The following is a 26,186-nucleotide window of genomic DNA, read 5'->3' as shown; positions in this document are numbered from 1 at the left end:
AACTTAATTCTTCTCACTTATTTATTAAGCAGCATTCCTTTGTCATGCACTGACTACAGCCTTGTTCTTCCACTAAGTAATTGTGTTTTATAAATTTGCAAGCAACCAGAGTGATTTCAGAATTTGTTAAAGATTTACAAAAAATTGACATGATCTTAACCGCATGCTGCTATTGCCAATATGCCCGTTAGAGTGATGATTTTACTAAAAGCAATGTCTAACTCCTTCACATTCCTACAATAATGGCCTTATTATTATACTACAAAAGATGACATCTTCAAATAAAAATGTCTAACTCTATAACAATATTCCATGAATTCACTTATTACACAATATTAACAAACTACTTAAAGAATGAATCAAAACCATATAAGATATTATTTCACATGTATTGGAAAAAATAATACGATGAAGTAAATTAAATCTAATAGTGTTAAAATATTCAAAGCCTTTCTAATGATAAAAACTTTAAATATAAAATATTCTACTTCAAAAATGCTTTCAGAGATGTTATAAATGGTGAGAGGATTATATATCATATATAGTTTTCTGTTTATGAATTTGATTATAGCAATGGAACAGTGTAGTATTAAATTTAAAAAATGCATATCATTTGAAGATATAAATTAACCTCAAATTTGGGTTGTAAATAATTTTATATTTAGCTTTCAGTTTTCTTTTTGCGTTTTTATATAATTTCAGGAAAATAATTATCATATACAAATGTACAGATCTGAGTTTTTATCTAATATGTCTCAATCTCAAGAGTTCTAAAACCCCTCCATATCCTTCTTTCCTTCCTTCCTCTTTCCTTCCTTGGTATAAAAGTTAATTGTTGGCAATATTTTATCAGAACTTATAATGTGAATGAAGGATGAAAGATATATACATATATACACACACACATATAGTGATGATCCAACTTGGAATAAATATTTCTATATTTCTATGAAAAAATATGAATGAATTTAACTATAGTATGTAATTCCTTAACATTTTTCATAATATAGAGTATATGTACTTACAACTTCATACAGTGAACTTAATTGTTGAATATCAACCTTCATGCATGGAAGAGTTTTTATGTTATTATAAAGTATACTTTAATAATTGTGATAAAGGAGAATTACATGGTGTTAAGGAATTATGTTAATGTAATGGGCTTTATGAATTCACAAATTAGCTGAGCAATGAGAGTGATTGGAATTAGATAGTCAAATCCCTTGAGGGGAGTAGGGGATTGATCTGTAAAAGATTATTTCTAAGAGTGAGAATAGCATGTGCATGCCCCTGTAGCATGAGGGAACATAGTTAAGTACGAGGATTGTCAGAAGTATATCTATGGTAATGATCCTGAAGGTGAACAAGGAGTGATTTGAGGCTACTAACAAGGGTAAGGCCAAATATGTAACAGTCAACATATTATAGCAGGCTGTCCGGCGAGCCGGCCCTCCGCCCGCGCCGCGGGGTGGGCAAGCGCCCCGCAGGGGTCTCGGGCTCCCAGCCCACTGCCCGGCCTCCCTGCCACATGCTATGCGTCATCCGGGGACGCCCCTCGCCAATAGAGACCCTCAATCACAAGTCACCCGCCCTCCCCACCCTCCTCGCCGTGCCTTGCAACCCCGCCCCCGAACCGCCCTCCCGATCCCCGTGCAGTACCCCCCGTCCATCGCCGGGAAGAATGGCAGTAACTCCAGCAGCCGTGGCGGCTCTTTGAGTCCAAGGGGCGAGCGAGGCAGCCATTGGCGGAGGCCGCTGCTTCTGGCTGTCAATCCCGCGGCCCGGCCCCGCCCCACCGGCGGAGCATGGCAGGACGCAGGGCCGCGGGGACTGTCGGGACGGTTCCAAGATGGCCGCGCGCTTGGGGTCCGCAACTGCTGGCGGCCCCGAGCCCCGTTCACTGCCACCGCTGCTGACCAGAGACGCCGGTAGGATCGGCGACCACGGGGGCTGTCCCCGCGTGGCGGGAGGCCGCCATGGCGACCCTGGAAAAGATGGTGAAGGCCTTCGAGTCCCTCAAGTCCTTCCAGTAGCCGCCGCCGCCGCCTCAGCCCCCTAAGCCGGCATCGCAGCCGCCGCCGCTTCATCCCTTCAGCCGATACCGCCGCCGATGCCGCCTCAGCCCCCTCAGCCGTCACCGCCGCCCGCCCAGCCCCCTCAGCCGGCACCGCAGCCGCCGCCGCCTCGGACCCCTCAGCCGGCACCGCAGCCGCCGAACCCCCAGCCCCCTCACCCGGCACCGCAGCCGCCACCGCTTCAGCCGGTACCGGCGCCGATGCCGCCTCAGCAGGCACGGCAGCCGACGCCGTCTCAGCCCCTTCAGCCGGCATCGCAGCCGCCGCCGCCTCGGCCCCCTCAGCCGGAACAGCCGCCTCAGCCGGTAACGCCGCCGATGCCGCCTCAGCCCCTTCAGCCGGCACCGCAGCCTCTACCGGCACCGCCGCCCGCCCAGCCCCCTCAGCTGGCACCGCAGCCGCCGCCGCTTCAGCCGGTACCGCCGCCGATGCCGCCTCAGCCCCCTCAGCCGGCACTGCAGCCGCCGCCGCCTCGGCCCCCTCAGCCGGAACAGCCGCCTCAGCCGGTAACGCCGCCGATGCCGCCTCAGCCCCTTCAGCCGGCACCGCAGCCTCTACCGCCACCGCCGACCGCCCAGCCCCCTCAGCCGGCACCGCAGCCGCCGCCGCCTCGGCCCCTTCAGCCGGCATCGCAGCCTCTACCGCCACCGCCGCCCGCCAAGCCCCCTCAGCCGGCACCGCAGCCGCCGAACCTCCAGCCCCCTCACCCGGCACCGCAGCCGCCACCGCTTCAGCCGGTACCGGCGCGGATGCCGCCTCAGCAGGCACGGCCGCCGACGCCGTATCAGCCCCTTCAGCCGGCATCGCAGCCTCAACCGCCATCGCCGCCCTCCCAGCCCCCTCAGCCGGCACCGCAACCGCCGCCGCTTCAGCCCCTTCAGCCGGCACTGCAGCTGCCGCCGCCTCAGCCCCTTCAGCCGGCACCGCAGCCTCTACCGGCACCGCCGCCCGCCCAGCCCCCTCAGCTGGCACCGCAGCCGCCGCTGCTTCAGCCGATACCGCCGCCGCCGCCGCCTCGGCCCCTTCACCCGGCACCGCAGCCGCCGCCGCCTCGGCCCCCTCAGCCGGAACAGCCGCCTCAGCCGGTACCGCCCCCGATGCCGCCTCAGCCCCTTCAGCCGGCACCGCAGCCTCTACCGCCACCGCCGCCCGCCCAGCCCCCTCAGCCGGCACCGCAGCCGCCACCGCTTCAGCCGGTACCGGCGCCGATGCCGCCTCAGCAGGCACGGCCGCCGCCTCCGTCTCAGCCGCTTCAGCCGGCATCGCAGCCTCTACCGCCACCGCCGCCCGCCCAGCCCCCTCAGCCAGCACCGCAGCCGCTGACCCCCCAGCCCCCTCAGCCGGCACCGCAGCCGCCGCCGCCTCGGCCCCCTCAGCCGGTACCTCCACTGCTGCCACCGCAGCCGCCGACCCCCCAGCCCCCTCAGCCGGCACCGCAGCCGCCGCCGCCTCGGCCCCTTCAGCCGGCACCGCAGCCTCTACCGCCACCGCCGACCGCCCAGCCCCCTCAGCCGGCACCGCCGCCCGCCCAGCCCCCTCAGCCGGCACCGCCGCTCGCCCAGCCCCCTCAGCCGGCACCGCCGCCCGCCCAGCCCCCTCAGCCGGCACCGCCGCCCGCCCAGCCCCCTCAGCCGGCACCGCCGCCCGCCCAGCCCCCTCAGCCGGCACCGCAGCCGCCGCCGCCTCGGACCCCTCAGCCGGCACCGCAGCCGCCGAACCTCCAGCCCCCTCACGCGGCACCGCAGCCGCCACGGCTTCAGCCGGTACCGGCGCCGATGCCGCCTCAGAAGGCACGGCCGCCGACGCCGTCTCAGCCCCTTCAGCCGGCATCGCAGCCTCAACCGCCATCGCCGCCCTCCCAGCCCCCTCAGCCGGCACCGCAACCGCCGCCGCTTCAGCCCGTTCAGCCTGCACTGCAGCTGCCGCCGCCTCAGCCCCTTCAGCCGGAACAGCCGCCTCAGCCGGTAACGCCGCCGATGCCGCCTCAGCCCCTTCAGCCTGCACCGCAGCCTCTACCGCCACCGCCGACCGCCCAGCCCCCTTAACCTCCACCGCCGCCCGCCCAGCCCCCTCAGCTGGCACCGCAGCCTCAACCGCCATCGCCGCCCTCCCAGCCCCCTCAGCCGGCACCGCAGCCGCCGCCGCCTCGGCCCCCTCAGCCGGAACAGCCGCCTCAGCCGGTACCGCCCCCGATGCCGCCTCAGCCCCTTCAGCCGGCACCGCAGCCTCTACCGCCACCGCCGCCCGCCCAGCCCCCTCAGCTGGCACCGCAGCCGCCGCCGCTTCAGCCGGTACCGCCGCCGATGCCGCCTCAGCCCCTTCAGCCGGCACCGGAGCCGCCGCCGCCTCGGCCCCTTCAGCCGGCACCGCAGCCTCTACCGCCACCGCCGCCCGCCCAGCTGTGGGTCAGGAGCCGCTGCACAGACGGTGAGTCCCTGCGGGCCCCTCCCCAGCCCTGCGCGGGTCTCCGTCCCTCCCTCGGCCTCCCACGAAGGCCCCGAAGCGGTCCGGGCCCCACGCCTCTGCTTTCCCGGCTGCGAAACTCGGGAAGGAACAGGGCTGTGTTGTGATCGGGGGCCGCGCGTCCTGTTCGTCTTCCTCTGAGCCACTCCCCACCCCTCTCCTCCTCTGGGCCAGGTGTAACATTTTGTCTTCCCTTTTCAACTGACGGTTTAAAACAGTGTTTCAGATAACTGTCAAAACACTGTATATGCAAAATACTAGGTTAACTTAAGGGAAGGAGTAGGTGAGAAGGGGGAAAGGAGCGAAGTTCACCGGTCACTTCTGCGGGGGAGGGTTAAGTGGTCACAGTGGTGAACGCGTAACTGCTACATGGCCCCGTGCGCTTACCATCATAGTCGTTACCGTTACTAACCCCAGACAGTTCTGGTATTAAGGAGGCATGACCACAGAACATGTGCTCATTGAGCTTAATTTTACACAAACAGTAAGTTTTCCACGGAATCAAGACAGGCAGTAAACGCCAGCTGCAGAGGACAGCTTGTGCAGGGCTGGGAAAGAGCATGGCATGATCAGAACTTTAGTTTGACTGGCTTGAAATGTAGAGGGAAAGGGAAACTTCACACTGATGAATCAGAGAGGAGATAGCTGTTTTTTATTAAACTAAAATGGTTGAATGAGCCTTGTTGATTAATGATTTGCCTTAGCAATTTGAATTTGGATTCTGCAAGTATTTTATAAGTTCTGTAAGAAGCTTGTTTTAAAATTTCAGAACTCTTAAGGTATTAGAAGTTCAGTTTTATTTTATAAGAATTTTTAAAAAGTGTTTATTTAACTCAATTAGAACAGAGTTCCTTTAACATAGGAGACTTTATTATCTCATGTATTAATACCCTCTAGAGGTACACAATGAAAAATGTGATTTATAAACAGATACATACAGACACAAGGAAAACAGAGCATGTAGCTTCAGTAACAGTTTAAGAGAAAAGTCAGAAACAGAAATCTTCCCTGGTCAAAATACCAAAAAAAGCACCTGGGGCTTATATCCCTTAATTGATTTGAGCTCTAAATGGACAAATACACATTTTTTTTAAAAAAAAATTGCTAAGAACAAGATTCTTTTTCATGTTGAGTAATAATTTTGGAGTTTAAATAAATACCAACAATAGAGCTATGAGGGAGGAAAAATATAAAATACTGATTTTTTTATTTGATTTCACCGTAAGGTGCATTCTTAAATACATAGGAGACAACTGTCATGATTTGCACAACTCGCTTGCAAATAGTTCAACAGTATTAACAATGATTGAATTTAGGTGGTGGGCATATGGGAATTTATCATCTTATTAAACAGTTTTCTGTACTTCTGAGACTTATAATAAAACATTGGAAGGAACCTGTTAGACATAATGCTCTATGTGAAGTAATTTGTTCCCTTTGTGAAATTCTAGGAAGGTTAAAATGCATGTTCATAACTTCAAGAAAGTCGCAAGCATTTATGATGTAATCAGAACTACCTGAGGATCTGTGAAACTTGGTGAGTTGGTGAATTTTTTAAAATGTCTTAAAACATTTTGTTTTTACAAAGATTACAGGAGTAAGAGAAGGTAAATCTTAATCAACTCTTAATATTTTTTTCCTGGTTGATGTGATATAATTAAATGTGGGGAAAAAAAGGTAAATTCTAAAAGGAGACAGTACCTTGATGGTTTTCTATGGAGGAAACTCAAGCAGGAGGAAGTTTAATTTAAAAACATAAATTACTGCTCTTTATAATACATTCTAAGTTGTCATTCTTTTGAATGCCTTCCTTTCCAGACAGATGTGTTATTCTGGGAGATCATCAGGACTTCTGGGTATTTGGAGGTATTGACCTAACCAGTGGAACTGCTGATTTATAAGAAGTTGTCCAGAATTTTGGAAAACTGATTAGTAGAGGTAAATAATGTTTCCATGTCAAGTGATGACAGAAAGTGACTTCAGTGAATTTTCCTTTGTTTTTAGGCAGATGTACCTAACCATGTATGTTAACAATGATTTCAAGCTGAAGACTGAGAAGAACTGCCATTTTTGCCAGCTGGGATGCAGAAAAATTTGGACTTCTGGGTTCCACAAATGGGCTGAGGTAACTAAGACAGTAAACATATCTTCTTGGTCAACATGTATCTCAGGGTAATCACAGATGTGTTCCATTACCTGATACTGTTTTAAATTGGATAAAAACAAGAAAATTTAAGAAATAGAGTTTGTTTTTGCTTTTACATCAGTTTGGCAAAACAGAACAACCTCTTAATTACTAAGCACAAACCAATTTTTTCATTATTTTTAAAATATTTTAGTTTCTATTTATATTGCTTTTGTGATAAGTAAGTAAAATCTGTAAGCTCAGAAAATAGTCAAACCTAGGAAACTACTTCTGACAAGTGAATTAGCCTATTGAAAATCTGATTTAGATCCTTGGCATTAATTTTCAAGTTTTTACAGTTTCCTTGGATTTCTTCTATCCAGGAAAACAACATGCTCTTTTTAGATGACTATACTCTGATTATAGTCTCTCCTTTATGGATTCAACACTAAATTGTAACCATAGGTATATTTTACCATTTACAAAAGTGCCTGGTTGGGGAGTGTAATACAATGATTTTGTAAATTGAATTACTCTAAAATTTCAAGGATTTATTTTTAATTCAATTATGATTAATTTTCATTTGTCACTGGCTCTTAATGCTTTATTTTAAAGTGTCTCTCATAGACCCCCTTCTTTCATCTTCTTCCCTTAGTCTCTCTGTCCAGTAACTCTAAGTTCTTACATGTTCAAGGTAGGCTTGTGTATTTTTTTAAAGGCAGGCGCACCAAAAAGCACTTTCCTGTGACTATCCTCTGTTTTGTTCATTTATGAGTCCAAATTTTATAGAATTGATTTAAAGAATGTCATATCTTTCTTATTATTGTGAATGGTTTTTAAAATTCTTTCCTTCTGACTCATTTCTGCATACTTTAAAATAATAATATGAATCAAATAAGTATGGGAATAAAATCACATTTACTTGTATCACATTTGATTCCATTTATATGGCAAAGTCTTATTATTATGTTGTTGTTATGAACATGCATTTCATAATACACTTATTTAGATGAATCAGAGCTTATTCATTAAGGTCATTTACTTTTAGAAATATGTAATTTCTTGTGAACACATGTATATAGAAATACATGTGTCTTTTTATAATTTAAGCAGCTTAAAATACAGATAAAATAAATTCAAGATACAAGATAATATGCCTTGCATTAATTTAAATTCATGTGAGTTAAAAGACAATTTGAATATTGTTTCCCATTTTCTACTAGCTTCTTGATCATATTCAGCAGCACATTTACCTTTACATATAATTAAGGAATCTTTTTTATTTCTACTGTAGCTCTGTCATAATGGATACTCTGCCGCAGAATCAGCTGTCATCTATCCCATGTGGTCAAGCGCAGAGGTGAGAATTCTCATTTGTGGGATGACCACTCACAGCTTTAAATGTTTTTACTGTAACTGCTTTTATAAGGTAGCAAGCTAGAGAGAGAGAGAGAAACAGAGAGAAGAAAAGAGTTCTCTCTGCATATTCCCATGTTGTGTGATGGCATTAGTCTTCTTCTGCTGTATTTTTCTAGAATGTGTGTGCGTGTGTGCATGTATGTGTGAGAAATGTCTTGTCTTTGTCCTAATAGCCACTCTTCTCTCCCTCTAGTTTTTTTCTCTATCCTCCCCTCCTATATTTTTCTTTTTCATCAATATCTTCTCTTTCAAAAAATTCTTGATAAATCAAATTTCCAACTTCCTCACTTTTAATATGGTAAAGTTACTTGGATCCCCAACATCAAGGGATCTCATACTTTAATGTCTGTAAGGATTTCCAGAGACACCTTTTAAAAATACAGATTTCCAGGCCTTACTTTGAGCAGTCCTCTTCCAGTAGATCCAGGGTGAGGCTGAGCATCTCCGAGCCTTCCCCCTTCATATTATGGTGCAAGGGATCAGGGGCAGTTTTCCTCTGGGTCTCCCTGCTGTTGCTATTAACAGTGGCTACAGCATCACTAATATTTTTCTTTCTTGTTTTAATTGCATTAATATTATCAACCAGTTAATAGCATTTTCTTAAAATTATGGTCAAAAGCATAGGTGTTTGATTTATAATGGTATCTGCAAACCACTCTTTTACTGAATTAATTTGTTTTGCTTGTATTTCCAAAATTGTAAATGCTGTGAGTTAAGTGACTGCTTTGCTTCAACTACAGGAGAATGTGAAAACACTCCAGGAGAGAGAGGTTGCATATATCAATGCAGACTCATACACAGAAGGTAAATTTTATTTCAGATTGTCATTAAATAGTATACCAGTATTTAAGTCTATCAACTCCAACTCATAAACTAGGATTATCCTCTTTCTATGAGATGCCTCAATAATACCTCCATTTCTCCATTTTACCAGAGAGAACATTATTATGATTCAAATGAATCAATATGATTCATAACTAAGCTATTGATCCTAATTTCTTTAGTATATTTACCATTTGCCTATCTTGGATTACTACTTAAAACTTTAGTACTTTTGACATTCTTCCTGTGGAGCTATTTTTAAAAGTTGGGCTAAAATATTTCATACAGAAATAGTTCCTGTATGTATTGGAACAACTCTGAAATAAGCACCCACTACAAACTTCCTTTTGACCCTGACATGTGGCATGTGCATCTGTAGGCTTTCATCGTATTATGGTTATTTCTAGGTAAGTGTCACAGGACACATGTTAGTTACTGACATGCTCTAGTCTAAAGTCTTCATATTGAATTGAATAAATGAATAAAAACATGAACATTATGGCCTTACCACTTCCTTTGCCAAAGACCCCTAGGTACTGCTGCCGTAATGAGCAATGACCCTTACTTTTACTGCAGGAGCTGCAGCCTTAGCAGCAGAGTCCGCCTCTGCAGTCTCCTATCCTGAGTGTGTGCTGCAGCCTCTCTGGCTCCTGAAGAGTTATTTCCACCTTGTGTTTTAGTTTTAGCCAGACTATCTGCCTGTCTATTTATCTCCCTACCTATCTGTCTATTCTAAAATTTTATTTATTTCTTTTTACTGAAGTACATTTGATTTGTAATATTAGTTTCAGGTGTACAGCAAAGTTACTCAGTTATATACATATACATATACATATACATATACATATACATATACATATACATATACATTGTTTTTAGATTCTTTTCCATTATAGGTTATTATAAGATACTGAATATAATTCCCTGTACTATACAGTAGGTCCTTGTTGGTTATCTGTTTCATATATAATAGTGTATATCTGTTAATCCTGAACTCCTAACATATCTCTTCCCTTCCCCCTTTCCCCTTGGGTAACCATAGTTTCTTTTCTATGTCATGAGTCTATTTCTGGTTTGTAAATAAGTTCATTTGTATCATTTTTTTGTTTGTTTACATTCCACATATAAGTGATAGAATGTGATATTTGCCTTTCTCTGTCTGACATACTTCACTGAATATGATAATCTGTAAGGTCCACCCTATTTTTAATTCTCCAGGAATGATGCCTTGAATTTGAAATCTGTTATATATTGTTTATAATTAGAAAATAAAGTTAGAATTAAATACAGGTTTGTAGTCCATTTGGAGGTATTAAAATTCTCTCTTATTTATTTTGCAGGCAATTATACTCTCAGAGTTGACTGTACACCCCTTCTTTTCCAGTTGGTATATAAACTGACAGAAGAGGTATGTAAATAGATCTGTTGTAATGATTTCTGATGAGTAGATAAATCAATAACTTTTGTTTTCTAAATTACTAATATTTAAACTGGTGACAGACATAGCTGATTTGTATAAACAAGAAATCAGAACGAGCTTTAATACACTACTTATGTGACATAACTATGAGAACAGTAGTGCTAGTCTCTGTTCTAATAATAGTTCCTAATAATTGTATACATTTGTTAAAATGTGCAGGGTCTATTGTTTCATGGGGCAGAGTCTCTTTGATATAACAGAAAGAATACTGAGCTGGGTTGGGGAAGCCTTGGCTGTGAAGATTGCCTTGGCTATTCATTCATTCATTCATTTATTCATTCAGGAAGTATTTATTGTGTGGTTACTATGTATCAGGTCCTATGAAAGGAACTCTAGCAGCAAAAGTGATAAAAGGACAAGGTTACTGAATCCAAATACTTTGTAATCTAGAGAGGCCACAGACCTGTAAATGAGGACTCATACTTCACTTGAATATTGGATACTATATACAGTGGAGGACAGTTGCAGAAGAGAGAAGTTAAAATCCTAGGGTAGCTGGTGAGGTTGGAAAGCATTAGAAGGTGTTTAGAGAAGGATTAGTGGTTAGGCTGTAAAATGGAAGGATGTGAAAGTGGGGAGAATGTTTCTCCTCAGAGGACACAGGACCTAATAAAGATGTGGATGTGTGAAAGAACATTTCCTGACCTCTGGGTAATGCAATATAACCTCAATGTAAGGTGTTGGTGAAAAAGCTGGTAAGAAACGGGGCCTGACACATAGGCCTAAATGTTCATAAATCTGGTGATGGTGAAATTAAAGAATCTTTAACAAGGTTGTACATTATCATTTTTATTCATTAGAAAAATTACTCTGTATCAGTGCAGTGAATACGTTAAGCTGTAGTAAGTCTAAAAGCAAAATGGAAATAATTCCACATACTTGTTTAGCACACAGGAATTTATAAATACTAGTTATTGATGTAAAAACTACTCTGAAAATGCTACTGCACTCTGAATCTCTAAAAATTATGTGATCTACTCATTGAGTATATGTGTGCTTCATTTAAATAACCCCATTATAGAATTTAACTCTAGAAATGTTTCTTTCAAGTAGGTATCACTTAGATGACAGTGGGAAGTAGATGTCACATCTCTGTGGTCCTGTTTCCCAGTCGCCCTTCATCTTGCCCTGTCCTTTTCACTGTTAGTGTCTTTAACATCTCATCCTCCCAAGTGAGCATCCTCCCATGCCCATCACAACGCCCACCATACTGGGAAGCTTAGGTCCTTGATCCTTTTATTGAAATGTCCCATAAAAACATCTAAAAGCACGCTGAAAAGACAGCCCTTGTTGGGGAATCCTTCTCATGAGATACATTTACTCTCTGTCCTACAGAGGAGGCTCCTGCCTTTATAGGAGGGGTAGTAAGAATTTTAGGGCCAAGAAGGAGAAGCTTAGGTCTATCCCCTTTGTACATTTATTTAATAAGTATTAAATGTGTAAGTGGTTACCATAGTGACAGGATAAATCAAACATAGTTTCTGCTATTAGTGTGTTACCTGTGTAGCCAGGAGAGACTATGATCAAGAATTTTCAAATCCAAGATAGAGATTAAAATCACCAAAGGGTATACAGATAAAAGTGTGGGAAGCAAAAAATAAGTATCTTAGTTTATTATTTTACATGTTGGAATTAAACAGCCTGCTTAATGGGAAATTGCAAATTTTTTCCCATTCTAAAGCCTCTATTACATTAATTTGAATTTAATTTTCATGCCACTTTAGATACAATATATTTGACTTTCAGAGTTTTTGTTTTAGGTAGTTTTTTAACAGTTTAACTGGGAAATTAAAATGTGTATTTAGAAGTTACATTATCAGGATGAACTAATTAATTGTCCAGAAGAGAAGAGTGAGATTTTATAATCTTGTTTGATTTGATTGTCAGTGGAAGAATCAGACATCATTCATCTGGAGAAATGCTATTGGTTGCTGAGGGCTCAATCCTGAACTGGATGATTTGATTTAGAGACATTTGGCCCATTGGCTTCACCACCAATTCGTCCATCTCTGAGTGAAGGTGGGAATCCTTCTATTTTCTACAAATGTTCTTTGCTAAACACCTGAGCCTTGTTCCACCTTTGGAGCCTTGTGTAAGTCGGTTTACCTTTCTGCACTTGAATATTCTCATATATAAAATCAGTTTGACCAAGACAATCATTATGAAAGTGTGCTCCAGTGTGGTGCCTCAGCATCTGGTGCAGGGTCAGGGTGGTGGACACTGAATAGGCAAAGCTCTAGCTTCCACACATGACCCCACCTCTTCCTCAGCTGAGGAGTGTCTATTGTATTTCTTTTATATAGAAGAAGGTTCCACTGCTGTATACTTCCCCCACCCTTAAAAAATTAAGAAACCACTAGACCATCTCTAAGGTCCCCACTTAGCTCTAAACTTTTCACTACTATATATATATATATATATATATATATTTTAAATGAGGTTTACAAGGAGCAGTTGTGGGTGATAATCACAAAAACTGTATTTGAAATCTGAAAGCTTGGGTTCTTCTTCTGATTCAGACTTTTTAAAAAAAATTTCTTACTTTTAGCAAGTCATGTAACTACTTCTTAGCTTCAATTTTCTGCTCTTTGAGGGCACAGAATTAGATTCTTGAAATAGACAGTCTGTATTCTTCAGGTTTCTAGTGTGTTTTAGAAATATTTATTTGTTAGGGGAGCTAGAACAGACAGGGTTTCCACTTCAGCAGTGCAGTTATGTTTTTAACTTTTTATAATTAGAGATTGAGAAATCATTTCATTTGAAAATAAAATGATTCCATTTATTTTTTAGGAAAAGTTTAAAAACCACAGGATTAGATTATAAATTGCCCTTTATTTCTGAAATTTAATATATTTAGTTATACAGATTAAGTGGTACAATGAAGACTGCAGTACAGAATTTCTGTCTCTTATAATATAGTGTGTTAGTTTTCTTTGCTTCATGAAGGAGCTGTATGAATCTCATTAATAACAACACAGTATATCTTTGATAGAGTTCAACTTTTCTTCTTCTTTTTTCCTTTTTCTTCTTAGTCTTTCCAAATTAGGATAATTGTGGTCTCTGACATTTTTCCAGTTAAATTTTTAAAATACATTTTTATTTTTTACATTCTACAATCACTTTTGACTTTTGGAATTAATATAAGATAGAGACAGGTATGCAGACAAAACCAAACACTAAATGATAGTATTTTCTTCTAGGAAGTTAAATGTTGGTTATAATTATGCCAGGGGGTGGGGGAAAAACTTCCTAAGACAGTGGAAACTACTGATAACTTTTAAAAACTAAATCAGTTTATGCGAGTCATGCCTCCTTTCATAGGCATGTCATTATTAACAGAAAGTTTGTTGGCTGTGATTTATTCTGTCTGTGTTCCTATTTTACAGGTTTATTTAATGCTTTTGGTGAAAATCATGACAGCCACATAGATTTTAAGGAGATATCCTGTGGGCTATCAGCTTGTTGCAGAGGACCTCTGGCTGAAAGACAGAAATGTAAGTGTGTTAAACATCACAAAATTTGGAAGCTATACAGAGAAAAAAATTAGCATCCATTCATGTAAAAAATCATCTGATTAAGGCTTGAATTTTCATCCCTTTTGCAAATAGCAATCTCTTGCTAAGGTTTTACTGACGTCAGTGTAAAGGTTCAATCATCTATTCTTTTTTACTGTGGAGTAATTTAAGATCTTTGTTATTAATAATGGTTGATTTTCCAGATAAATGTACAATTCATGATAAATGAACTACATCAGTCATGATGTGTTTGAAAATGTTAAGCATATAGAAAATATTTTCTGGTAGTCTATATAGAAAATTTGTCTTGCTTAACTTGAATTTCAACTTATTTTCTATCACTGTGTATATTGATATTTTATTAGCAAAATTAAATTTATGATAAAACAATTTTATTAAATACTAAATTTATCTTTTAAACCTATCTAAAATATTATGGCATAATTTATAAGCATATTACATTCCTAAATCTTAACCATATTTGTTTAGGAAAATGCAGCAGTTTACATTTAATTGGAACCTAATTCTTACATATTCACTAGGGTCATTATCTCTGCATCTTTCTAAAATACAGCTTCACAAATACTGCATATTTTGGGTATGATACTTAATAGTTCAATATTCTTTAATAATGTTGTACTGTGATGCACTCAGTTAACTTAATAGCATAATTATTACATGGGTGTGTGAAGTAGATAATTATTTAATCTTAAAAATTTAGATTTCTTTTATCTTCCCTGATAGTATACCATTACTCTAACCTGGCTTTGTGATAGATTATTTGTTCACATTAAAGTTCTGGTATTAAAGAGGCTGAAGTCTTTGTTTCTCAATTGAGGTTGTTGTCTTATTTTTTTTTTAATTTATTTTTTTGCCAGTGGACTAGTGGAAGTTAACCAAATAGACTAACTAGCAATTTTGCTGATATTGATGTTAATTAGCAAAGTGCTGATATTTTGGATTTTTAGCTTGTTGTATATAAACTTCATTGAAGAATTGAAATTGTTCTTAGGCAAAAATATTGGGTGCACATTAATTACATTGGAGAGGCAAAATCTTTATACAGTCATCTCTCATTATCTGCTGAGGATTGGTTCTGAGACCCCCTCAGATACCAAGTCCATGGATGCTCATGTCCTTATGTAAAATGGCATAGTATTTGCATATAATCTATGCACATCCTCTTGTATACTTTAAATCATCTCTAGATTACTTTTAGTACCTAATACAATGTAATTATTTGTAAATACAATGTAAATGATATGTGAATAGTTGTCAGTGCATAGCAAATTCAAGTTTTGCTTTTGAGAACTTTCTGGGAAAATTTATATATATATATATACATATACATATATACTTTTGATCTATTGTTTATACCTGTGAATGCAGAACCAATGGATACGGGGAGCTGACTGTACCAGCTTTTTGTTGATTCTTAATGTAGATGGAATATTTTCAGCATTGTAAGAATCAACTCTAAAGTGATCAGTTATAAATATTAGAAATTAATTTAAAAGCTTGAATTACCTTCTCAAAATCTGTGAGATATTGTATAGTAACTTGGCCCTTCTTTTTCAGTTTGCAAGAAATTTAACTTTAGATTTAGATGAAGGATAGAGTTCTCTAAGCTGGCTAATTATATAAGGAGAGAGACTTGTGAAGTGTACAGGAATTCCTACAAGTTCAAAGGACTTTAATGACACAATCTCCTCCAAATAAGAACTTAATCCAGAATGTAGTTGTTTGAGGAACTAAGTAATTTCACTAGGGCAGGTTGTAATAAAATGTATTATACTTCAGAATATAAAAGTAATTTTCCTCCATAAGAGTTTCTTTTCTTTAGTTTGCTTCAAGGTATTTGATGTTGATGGTGATGGAGTTCTCTGTAGGGTTGAACTGAGAGACACGTGGTTGCACAGAGGTCTGGAAGGACAACTGCACCGATGATACCCTGGTAAAGTCTGATTGTATACATCTTCTTGCATGTAAACTTCCAACAGGAACATACAGTGAAGAATTTTTTAAAAGAGGTTGAGAAAAAGATTTCTTACTACTTCAAGGTTCTATATTATGCTACTCAAAATATTCATAGCCAAAGATGCAAAATTGGGAAGAGAATTTACCTTAGAAAATTTAATAAACTGAATGTATTATGTAAAAAAAAAATGAAACCACTGGAAAATTGTCATAAATTTTTAAGGTAAACAAGCAATCTATATCTGGAATTAAAAAAAAACAAAACTTGACCGAAAAAATATTTTATACTTCAGCTACTGTCTAATAAAAATGATACCTTCTCTTTCCTAACTACTGATTTGGGTTTCTGGTTTTAAAGGAATTACTTGTGGATCTATCCAACATTGTAGAGACACATAGAATGCACATGACACCACAAAGGTGAGTCTAGCAGAGACTAATTTATTCTTTTCTAAAAATACATTATATTCTGAATTGGTATACATACGTTACATATACATACTTGAATCTCTTCTGCATCATCCCTGCTAAATGCTTATTTGGACCTGTGGTTACAATAACTCCAAGTTGTCCCTAAGGAAAGCCCATTCGACCTTTAAACAACTCCATTAAGTGTTATTTACATAAAAACATTATATTTTATAAGCTAGGCATTTTGTAAAAATTAAGTAGAGACAGCCCTTGCCATCTGTAGTTTATAATCTTTACTTCTCCCAGTTTAATACATTATGGTAAGACAAAACTTATATTGAGCAAAAGAAGCCACAATAAAAGAACACATTGTACAATTTAATTTATATGAAGTTCTAGAACAGAGACAGAACTAATGTTAATAAGTGTTACAATAGTGATTTTGGAGATGGGTGAGTTAACTGAGAAGGAGCATAGGATATCTGGGATGATGGAAATTATTTTTCATCTCAATCTGGGTGGTGTATATAGTTTTTAAATTTTTTTTTCAATAATATTGGTGAGGGTCTGTCCTAAGGTCTTTAATAGCAGCCAGAATAAGTGTATAATAGCAGAAACAAGCATGTACTTTACAAAGAATAAAGCCTTGAATTTTTTTAGTTTCAAAACATTTATTAAAGATATTATAATAGGTTTGCCTTAATGTCTATGTATCCCTGTGAAACTGAAGATAATCCATATATGTGAGACACATATGAGTTAATTTGACCCTTTCTATTCAAATGTTGACATGTACCAAGTTGCAAATGGTAGGATGTAGACCATAGTGGCCTTACACAGGCTTAGAAAAATAAGTAACATTTTTTTCAATCACAAATTCAGAAGAAATCATCATAGTCTTATTAACTGACACTCAATAGAAATAAATAATAGAAATGAATTTTTCAGGGCTTGATCTTTGTTTGGCAATTCAGATAACCGTCTTCATTTACTTTTCTGCCCAAAACTAAGGTAGCCATTTCTATTTGGTATATATGAAAACAGAAACACAGGAAAGTTTCTATTAGGAAATACCTTATGTAGAGATACAATTTCCATCGCCTTTCTTCTGGGTGTTTGATAAGTATGGAGGTTATCATTGCTGTCTATTTTTATATAAGACCGAGTTTCTTCTTATGGCTGTACTTTTGAACATTAAAAAAAAAGATCATTTAGCCGCTCCATCTCCGTGTAACCATAATAATGAAATGGTAAAAATTTAGAATAGATTTTGGACCTTTCAACCAAACCTATTACCCATATTCACTGGTGACTAGACGGTGACAATATTACCCATTATTTTGTACCATTACATTGGTGTTAATATACTTCAATGGAAGTTGCATCATGAAAGCCATTAATTACCATCACAGTGCTTTAAAATCTTTTCTTGTAATAAATGGTAATATATATTGAATGAATACATGAATATCATTAATAGTAAATATTATTAAATATCTTTAAATAATAAATCATTAGATAATAAAAATATAATTAAGTAATAAACGCTAAGAACATTATTATTCATCTAGGATTGTTAAGGTGATTGTTCAAAACATGAAGTAAGAAGCATTTGGTTATATTTTTGCCTGCCAAGAAATATTGTCTACTGTATATAAATGTAATTTTTGGTACACTTTGACACCAAAAAAAAAAATACTGCTTTACTCAACTTGTGAAAGTAATGTTACATTTTATTTTGAGGAAATGTTAATATAGATACTCATTTATTATATATATTTAGTTCTTTTAAATCTCTTAAGAAGTCTAATAATATTGCCAGATGTTTTAAAGATCTTAGAAAATTGTTAGGGTCAAAGGGCATAATCCAAAGAGTTTGGAAAAATGCTTTCAAAGTTAGTAAATAGTCCTTTTTCTCTACCCAGAACCTTTTGTGGGTTCTGTTAGTAAACTTCACCTTGAACCAGAAGATACTGTGAGTTATTTCCCAGGTCTTACTGGAGGAAGATTTTTGGTGATAAATTGCCCACGTTATGAGTGACTACTTCAGAGTTTGGTTACTTTTGAACTTATTCTTGCTGGCCTACTTTCGGATGAATACACAGCATCTACATTAAATCATTAGTTTTCTTTCAGACAAATGACCATTGCAAGTTTAATAAAACAAATTTAATTCAAATAATATAAGAAAATGAAGATTTAAGATATTCTTAAATATTGTTTCTCTTTCAGAATGGCCATCTTAACTCTAGAAGAATATCAGATCTGGAGTGTGAAAAATGTTCTTGCCAATGAGTTTTTGAATCTACTTTTCCAGGTATGTTTAAGGTAAATGACAGAGACCGAGGGCAGTGGTACCAGTAGTTCTACATCTTTTCCATTATGTAGTAGTTAGACAACTAGACTACAAAACCATATATTGTCAAAAGAACTGCATTAACCTGTACACCACCAGCAGATGGTAAGTTAGAGCGTGCGTGCTTCTTAGAGTCATAATGTGCATGATAGGAAAGTAGAGTATAGCTGATAATGTTTATCTTAATAACTCATGATAGAGCAGATTGTAGACACATAGAAAAGCATTTAAAATGTAAAAGCCATTATAATTTGCTATTTTTCTTTACTTTTTTTTAAGACCCTCCCTAACAAGTAAGGCAGTGTGGACAGAGACATAGATCATAAGTTGGCAGCTGTAAATTTTTCACAAAGTATACCATCTTTCCAGTTAGGAGGTTATTTTAGATGCAGAGCTGTTTCTTAATTTTCTTTCTTTCTTTCTTTTTTTCTTTTTTGTAATTTAATTCTTTAGAAGGTCCAATAAAGATTGAAGGAGAAAGGAGGAAAGAAAAGCTGTCAGGGGTGAACATGAAATCATAAAACTTGCCAGATTTTAAGTATTTTTCCAGTTAAAGTAGTTCTCTTTGCTCCAATTTAAAGAAACAACTTATAGTTTCCCATTTTTCATAATTCTTCAAAAATATATGTTGATTTAATGGTATTTTACAGGGGGGAGGGGTGTGAGTAGGGACAGACTGGAAGTTCAAGATTTGTAAATACTGACAGGTATATATAGAATAGATAAACAAGCTTATACTGTATAGCACAGGGAAATATATTCAAGAATTTGTAGTAGCTCATGGTGAAAAAATATGAAAACAAATATACGTATATTCATAAAGGACTGAAAAATTGTGCTGTACACCAGAAATTGACACAACATTGTAAATGGACTATAACTCAGTTAAAAAATAAAAGATATAACTGTTAGAACACTATAAAAAAAGTAGTATTTTAGATTTTTTTTTATTTTATTCTCCTTTTCTTATAAAAGCACCCCTATGAAGATCAATAAGGCTTGATATCTTCATATCTATCATGATCCTCCATTGTGAATACAGAGTAACCTGCCTGTGGCACAGCTATGTTAGAATAAATGAAAATTGAACTCTTCCTGACAGCTAATATCTAATGTATATTTAAAGCATATGAAATCTGATAAGCCTGTGATGCCCATTTAAATCAATCAGTTGCTCCACTGTCAGTTATCTGCCAGGATCTAAGTTGATATGTCTTTATAAAATATAAATACATATAAAAATAATATAAACCTACTATAAACAGAAATGACTTGGTTAGTAATACGAAAATTGAGCAGCTATTTTTATCTCATTTAAAATGATGCCCTCAATTACTTTAAGTTATCATTAATTATATAGATATTTTGACCACTGAAGTTTGTGTCTGAGTCATGTTGCAGCTCTTACATAGCAAAGCATTTTGAACTTTTATATTGCCTTTCCTATTTTCTCATGCTTATCAGGGACTTGCATAGGCACTATTTTTTCTATGACTCTATAAACAGATGTATGCCTGAAATTTTCTTTTGTGTCTCAGGGTTTCTAGCATTATATTACTGACAGATTTTTTATTGGTTAGCAATCTAATTTTTTTCTTGGTATATATAGTCCTTTCAGTCCTTTCAAATATATATATATATATATATATGTAGTCAGTTTTCAATTTTGTGTCAATTTCTGGTGTGCAGCACAATGCTTCAGTCATACATGAACATACATATATTCATTTTCATACTCTTTTTCACCATAAGTTACTACAAAACTTTATTGGATATAGTTCCCTGTGCTATACAGTATGAACTTGTTTATAAATTGGGAGTTTGAGATTTCCAGGTACTAAATATTAACATTACATTTTATGATGCTCACTTTATCCCATATTCAGACATGCTTTTAAAACTTTATTTTCACTTAATATATAAGCAAGCAGGCTTACTCTAAATTGTTTTATTTTCTGTCTGTTTCTAAAATAGAATTAGCTAATAAATTCAGTGATAAAAGCTTGAATTATACTTTTATTTTATTTGCCAAGATCCCACTCCTGGCTGACCATTTTGGGTATTTAAGTATAAAGTAAGTAAATGTCAGTAGAATTAGGAAACCATTCCTGTGGTAATATTATTTTCAGTCCTTTCAAATAAACTCAGTGCCCAATATTTTGCAGAGGAAGCATTCTAAACATGACCAGGATCTTCTATCTTATACGTTTGTCAGAAAGTATCAAATGTTAAACAGTTTGATAAACAGAATAGTGCACCACACTGACCCCTACCTATATCCATGTTCTAATCCTGAAATCTGTGAATATGTTATTTTACATGGCAAAGGGTATTTTGCAGATGTATCAGGTTAAGGACTCTGAGACAGGGAGATTAGCCTGGATTATCTACATGGGCCTAGTCTAACAACAGGAGTCCTTAAAAATTGAAAATCTTTCCCAGATGTGGTCAGAAAGATATGACTTTGGAAGAAGGATTAGAAAGCTGTAAAGCTGTTAGCTTTGAAGATAGAGGAAGGGTCATGGGTAAAGAAATGTGGGTGAACACTAGAAGCTGGAAAAGACAAGGAAATATATTCTTCCTTTGACTTACAGAAGGGCATACAGCCCTGCTGACATCTTGATTTTTAGCCAAGTGATACCTGTTCCTGACTTGACCTACAGAATCATAAAATAATAAGTTTGTGTTGCTTTAAGCTGCAAAATTTGTGATAATTTGTAACAGCAGTGATAAAAATAAGTATAGGAGAGGTAATCCAAATTTATGGATTGGAGGGTTCAACATTTTAAAGATGTCAGTTCCCCTTCAACTGATTCAAAGATTTATATGTGCACATCAAAATCCCCAAAACTTAATTGTTGTTACTGTTTCTTTGTAGAACTTGACAAGCTGATTCTAAATACATAGAGAAGCTTGAAGAGCCAACAATAGCCAAGCTGATATTAAAGAACAATGTTAAAGAACTTATAAAACAATATTAAGTCTATGTGATAACTACCTAAAGTTAGACATATAGACCAATGGAACAGTATTGAATTAAACCCTGTACCATACATGAACAGTAATTTTAGATAGATTATAAATCTAATAAATTTGAAACAAAAAGCAAAGCATCTGGGGGAGGGTAAAGCTCAGGTGGAATGTGTGCTTAGCATGCATAAGGTCTTGGGTTCAACTCCCAGTACCTCCATTAAAATAAATAACCTAATCCCCCACCAAAATAAAGCATCTAGAAAATAGTGTAGGAGATATTTTAATGACTTTGAAGCGGCAAAGAGTTCTTAAACAGGACACAGCACTAAACATAAAAGAAGAGTTTTAAGTTAGACTTCAGTAAAATTAAGAATTATTTTTATCAAGAGATACCATTAAGAAAGTGAAAAGCCACATGGTGCGAAAATATATTTGCTATATCTATATCCACCAAAAGACTTGTATCTAGGGCATATAGAGAACAAAAACCAGTGGAGAAAAAGGCAAAACCTCAATATTAAAATGTGCAAAAAAATTGAACAGGTGCTTCACACACAAAAAGAAAAATCCAAATAAGCTATGAAAAGTGGCTGAGCTCGTTAGTAATAATAAAAATACGTACTAAAACCACACTTGGAACACCATTAGACATCCACTAGAATAGTTAGTTGTTAAGTGATATGAAGCATTGGTGAGGGTAACATGCAATGGGGACTCTTACACATGGCCAGTGGGAATATAAATTCTTACAAATAATTTGAAAGTAGGCTTTTTGAATGAAAGTTATATATGTATATGTGTGTGTGTGTACATATATACACACACACACATATACATACATACAAACACACACTCCCTGTGTACCCTTCAGAAGCTTCTACATCAGAGCACAAAAGGACATCCAGAAAATTCTCATAATCACTATTTGTTATAGCCCCAAATAGAAAATGACCCAAACACCTGTCAACAATAAATACATAACCATAAGTGGTGGCACATGCATACAAGTTGTATACTTTAAAGCAATAAAAATAAATATACTAGTTTACAGAAAACACTAGTGGATGAATCTTACATAATGTTGAGTGGAATGTACGGGACTAAAAATTTCAAAAGCAATAAAACCAATCCATGGTGGCTGAATTTAGGATGGTGAATCCATCAAAGGGGTGCCATAGTATCTGGGAAGAAACCCAAAGTGGAACAGCAATGTTCTGTTTCTTGACTGGATGAAGGTTACATAGATGTGTTTACTTTGTGAAAAATCAATGAGCTGTATACTTAAGATATGTTCACATGTAAGCATGTATATTATATTTGCATTTTTTAAAAAAAATGTTTGCTTGCAAAAAAAGATATCCAAAGCCTAAGTATTTATCAGTAGGAGAATGGATAAAACAAATGATAGTATATTCAAACAATGGAATACAATTCAACAATAAAAAAGAATCAACTACTGATACAAGGATGAACCTCAAAAGCCTAATTTATACATTTCATTGTCAGGTAAATTTTAACTCAGAAGGTAAACAAAACTATAAGCAGGCATGTGCCCTGGGGGAGGGGTGCTGAAGCCTTTGTCTCCTCAGACCTGTGCCATTACTGGCACATCTCGCAAGAAGAAAGGCAGGGCTCAGCCACAGCTACCATCTCCTCCTGTGCATATTGCGAGGGCGGGGGCAGGGCTGAGACCTGAATCTGCACGTGGGGGCCCCACAACCTTTTAGGCAGGACTGAGACTTGTTTATAGCCTGAGGCAGAGAGGATTTTTCTACCCTGACACCTCAGAGAACTTGTGCCGCCAAGGGAAACAAGGAGCTCAGATTTGGCACAGAGCGTAGGCGGGGCTGTTCCGTGGTCTTCCCTGAGCCCACCTACAGACCACCTACCCGAGGCAGAGCAGGCAGCTGCACAGAGCAGCGGAGCGACCAGCACCAGGAGAGGGCAGGTGGGCAGCCACCCACCTTCCTGGCAGGAACACAGCACCTGACCACAGTGCTGGGACAGGGTGTGATCTGCCCACCTGCTTCCCCCTAAGCACAGCATCTGACTGTGGCATCAGGAGGGGGAGTGACCTGCCCACCCACTGGATAAGAGTTCAGCTCCTGACCTAGTCTTAGGAGGGGGCACAATCTGCTGGCCAACAGCCACTGAGAGCAGCACAGATGAGGGTGCCAACAGAAGGCCTATGAAACAGCAAGCTGAGTTCATGAAGCAGGGCAAAGACACAAAGACCTCTCGATAAAATCATTAAGGGCACACCATCTCCAGGATAAGTAGGTAACTGCTACTCCTTAAGCCACGGTGCCAGAGAGATATGAGCAATGTGAAGAAGCAGAGAAACCACTCCCAATGAAAAGATCAAGAGAAATCCCCTGAAAGCATGAACAAAGAAATAGACATTGATGGTCTATTAAATCAAGATTTCAAAAAAGAGTGATCAAAGTACTGAAGGAACTAAAAGAAATAGTGTTTAGGTATATAAAATGTATCAAAAATGAAATAGAAACTATAAAGAAGAACTAGGTAGGATTAGTAAACTCATTGGCTGAGATGAGAGCTGACCTAAAGGCTGTGCAAAGCAGACAAGAAAATACAGAAGAATAAATAAGTGACCTAGAAGACAGGACAACAGAAAGCACCCAATCAGAACAGCTGAGAGAAAAACAAATGAAAAACAAAACAATATACGGGACCTATGGGGTAATATAAACTGTGCCAATGTATGCATAATAGGAGTTCCAGAAGGGGAAAAAGAACAAAGCGGATTGAAAAGGTATGGGAAGGACTCATGACTGAAAATTTCCCAAACCTAAAGAAGGAATCATATCCAAGCACAGGAGGCTCAGAGGGTCCCAAGCAGGAAGAACCGAAACAGACCCACACCAAGGCATATCCTAATCAAGATAGCCAGATTCAAGGATAAAGAAATGATCCTAAAGGTAGCAAGAGAAAAACAAAGAGTGAGTTACAAGGGAACCCCCATAAGGTTTTCAGCTGATTTTTCTACACTATTTACAACAGCTAAGGCATGGAAACAGCCTAAAATGTCCATCAACAGATGACTGGATAAAGATGTGGGATATTTATATGATGGGATACTATTCAGCCACAAAAACTGACTACATAACGCCATTTGCAGAGATATGGATGCTCCTGAAGAATGTTATTCATGGTGGAGCAGTACAGAAAGAGAAAGAGAAATACCATGTGAGATCACTCATGTGTGGAATCTTAAATATATGCAAGATCTTGTGGTAACTCACAGCAAAAAAAAAAAGTGACAATGAATATATGTACGTTCATGTATAACTGAAAAATTGTGCTCTACACTGGAATTTGTCATAACATTATAAAATGACTATTACTCAATAAAAAATGTTTAAAAATAAATAAAATAAAATATAACCTTTAAAATACTGTATAATGAGAGGTGTGATGTTCTAGTATCTGTTCTAAGAAGTACGTTAGACACACATAAGAATAGCCAATGGTCAGAAAGATCACATGTTATCAGCTACCACCCCATGCAAATTAATGACATTTAGCAGATATTCATATATGTGTGTAAATATATAAAATAGGTATTAGTCTATATGTAAATCAAATCAAATATTATATTATAATCTAATGTAAAATCATATCAGCAAAAGCACTGTGCTGACATAAGTGTCTTGGTGTAAACAGATTACAATTTTTTATTGAGTTGTCATAATGGGATAATATTGTGAACCAAGTGGAAATTGTAAAAAAAAGTTATCCAAAAAAAAAAAAAATCCTGACTACATGAAAAGATGCAGTTACTATAAGGCCTTTCCCATTATTTACTATCAGTGTCAGAAAGTCTTGGAATAAGTTAGGAGAATTAAAAACTCTAACAAGACACAAGAATGCACTCTCTGTTAAAGAAAATAAACGAAAAGAAAAAAACAAATGAATAGACAATTAAGGTCCTACAGATAAAAATACCAATTTTTATGGGAAATAGCCTTAAAATAAAAAATAAGGAGATTATATTCTAATTTCACCTTTTGAATTAAGATATACAAAATTTAGCTGAATACCTTCGTATTTTGCACTTATGAAGAAAAAAATGTATTTGCAATGAAAAAGCAGCCATTACCCTGCCTTTTGAGTATTCTAAAGTTTTAGGTCTGAATATATTTCATCTTAAATGATCTTAAGCACTATGCAGTGGTTGGTGTTTTAAAAATACCACTGTGTGTGGAACTTCTAAAAGTGCTTCAAAAAATTTATATTTTTGTAATAATTTAGCAATGGCCTGGATATTATTTTTAAGAAGACAACTCACCATGGAATACTGCAAGATTTTTTCAATGAGTTTATATTCACACATGTTTAAGATTGTCACTGTATTATGAGAAAATGTCAACCGTGGCAGTATTTTGACTTGAAAATGAGATAAGCTGAGAAGCATATTTTAAGTATAAACTAAATGATTGCATTCCTTTAAAGACAAGAAAGTAAAAGCATGATAAACTCTGACTTTGACACACTTAAAATATAAAAATTAACATAATGTAATTTTACACACTTCTCTTTAACTCTC

General features: G+C 38.6%; 1 protein-coding gene across 1 annotated transcript in view; it reads left to right on the top strand.

The window, feature by feature from the left end:
* The window catches only part of LOC140693667 (uncharacterized), a 122,121-nt gene that overhangs the window by 80,582 nt on the left and 15,353 nt on the right, over nucleotides 1–26,186 (top strand). Inside the window, exons 3-13 of the mRNA XM_072957379.1 lie at nucleotides 3,647–4,502; nucleotides 5,990–6,075; nucleotides 6,543–6,663; nucleotides 7,958–8,023; nucleotides 8,823–8,886; nucleotides 10,245–10,312; nucleotides 12,272–12,403; nucleotides 13,771–13,878; nucleotides 15,743–15,853; nucleotides 16,235–16,296; nucleotides 18,520–18,604. Coding sequence (XP_072813480.1) covers nucleotides 3,647–4,502; nucleotides 5,990–6,059 — 926 coding nt within the window. The 3' untranslated portion in view covers nucleotides 6,060–6,075; nucleotides 6,543–6,663; nucleotides 7,958–8,023; ... (5 more) ...; nucleotides 16,235–16,296; nucleotides 18,520–18,604. The remainder of the gene's footprint in view (nucleotides 1–3,646; nucleotides 4,503–5,989; nucleotides 6,076–6,542; nucleotides 6,664–7,957; nucleotides 8,024–8,822; nucleotides 8,887–10,244; nucleotides 10,313–12,271; nucleotides 12,404–13,770; nucleotides 13,879–15,742; nucleotides 15,854–16,234; nucleotides 16,297–18,519; nucleotides 18,605–26,186) is intronic.

This window comes from Vicugna pacos, unplaced genomic scaffold (assembly GCF_048564905.1).
Source record: "Vicugna pacos unplaced genomic scaffold, VicPac4 scaffold_20, whole genome shotgun sequence".
Classification (NCBI taxonomy): domain Eukaryota; kingdom Metazoa; phylum Chordata; class Mammalia; order Artiodactyla; family Camelidae; genus Vicugna; species Vicugna pacos.
The sequence above is the reverse complement of the archived record's forward strand: the minus strand, read 5'-3'. Positions and strand labels throughout refer to the sequence as shown.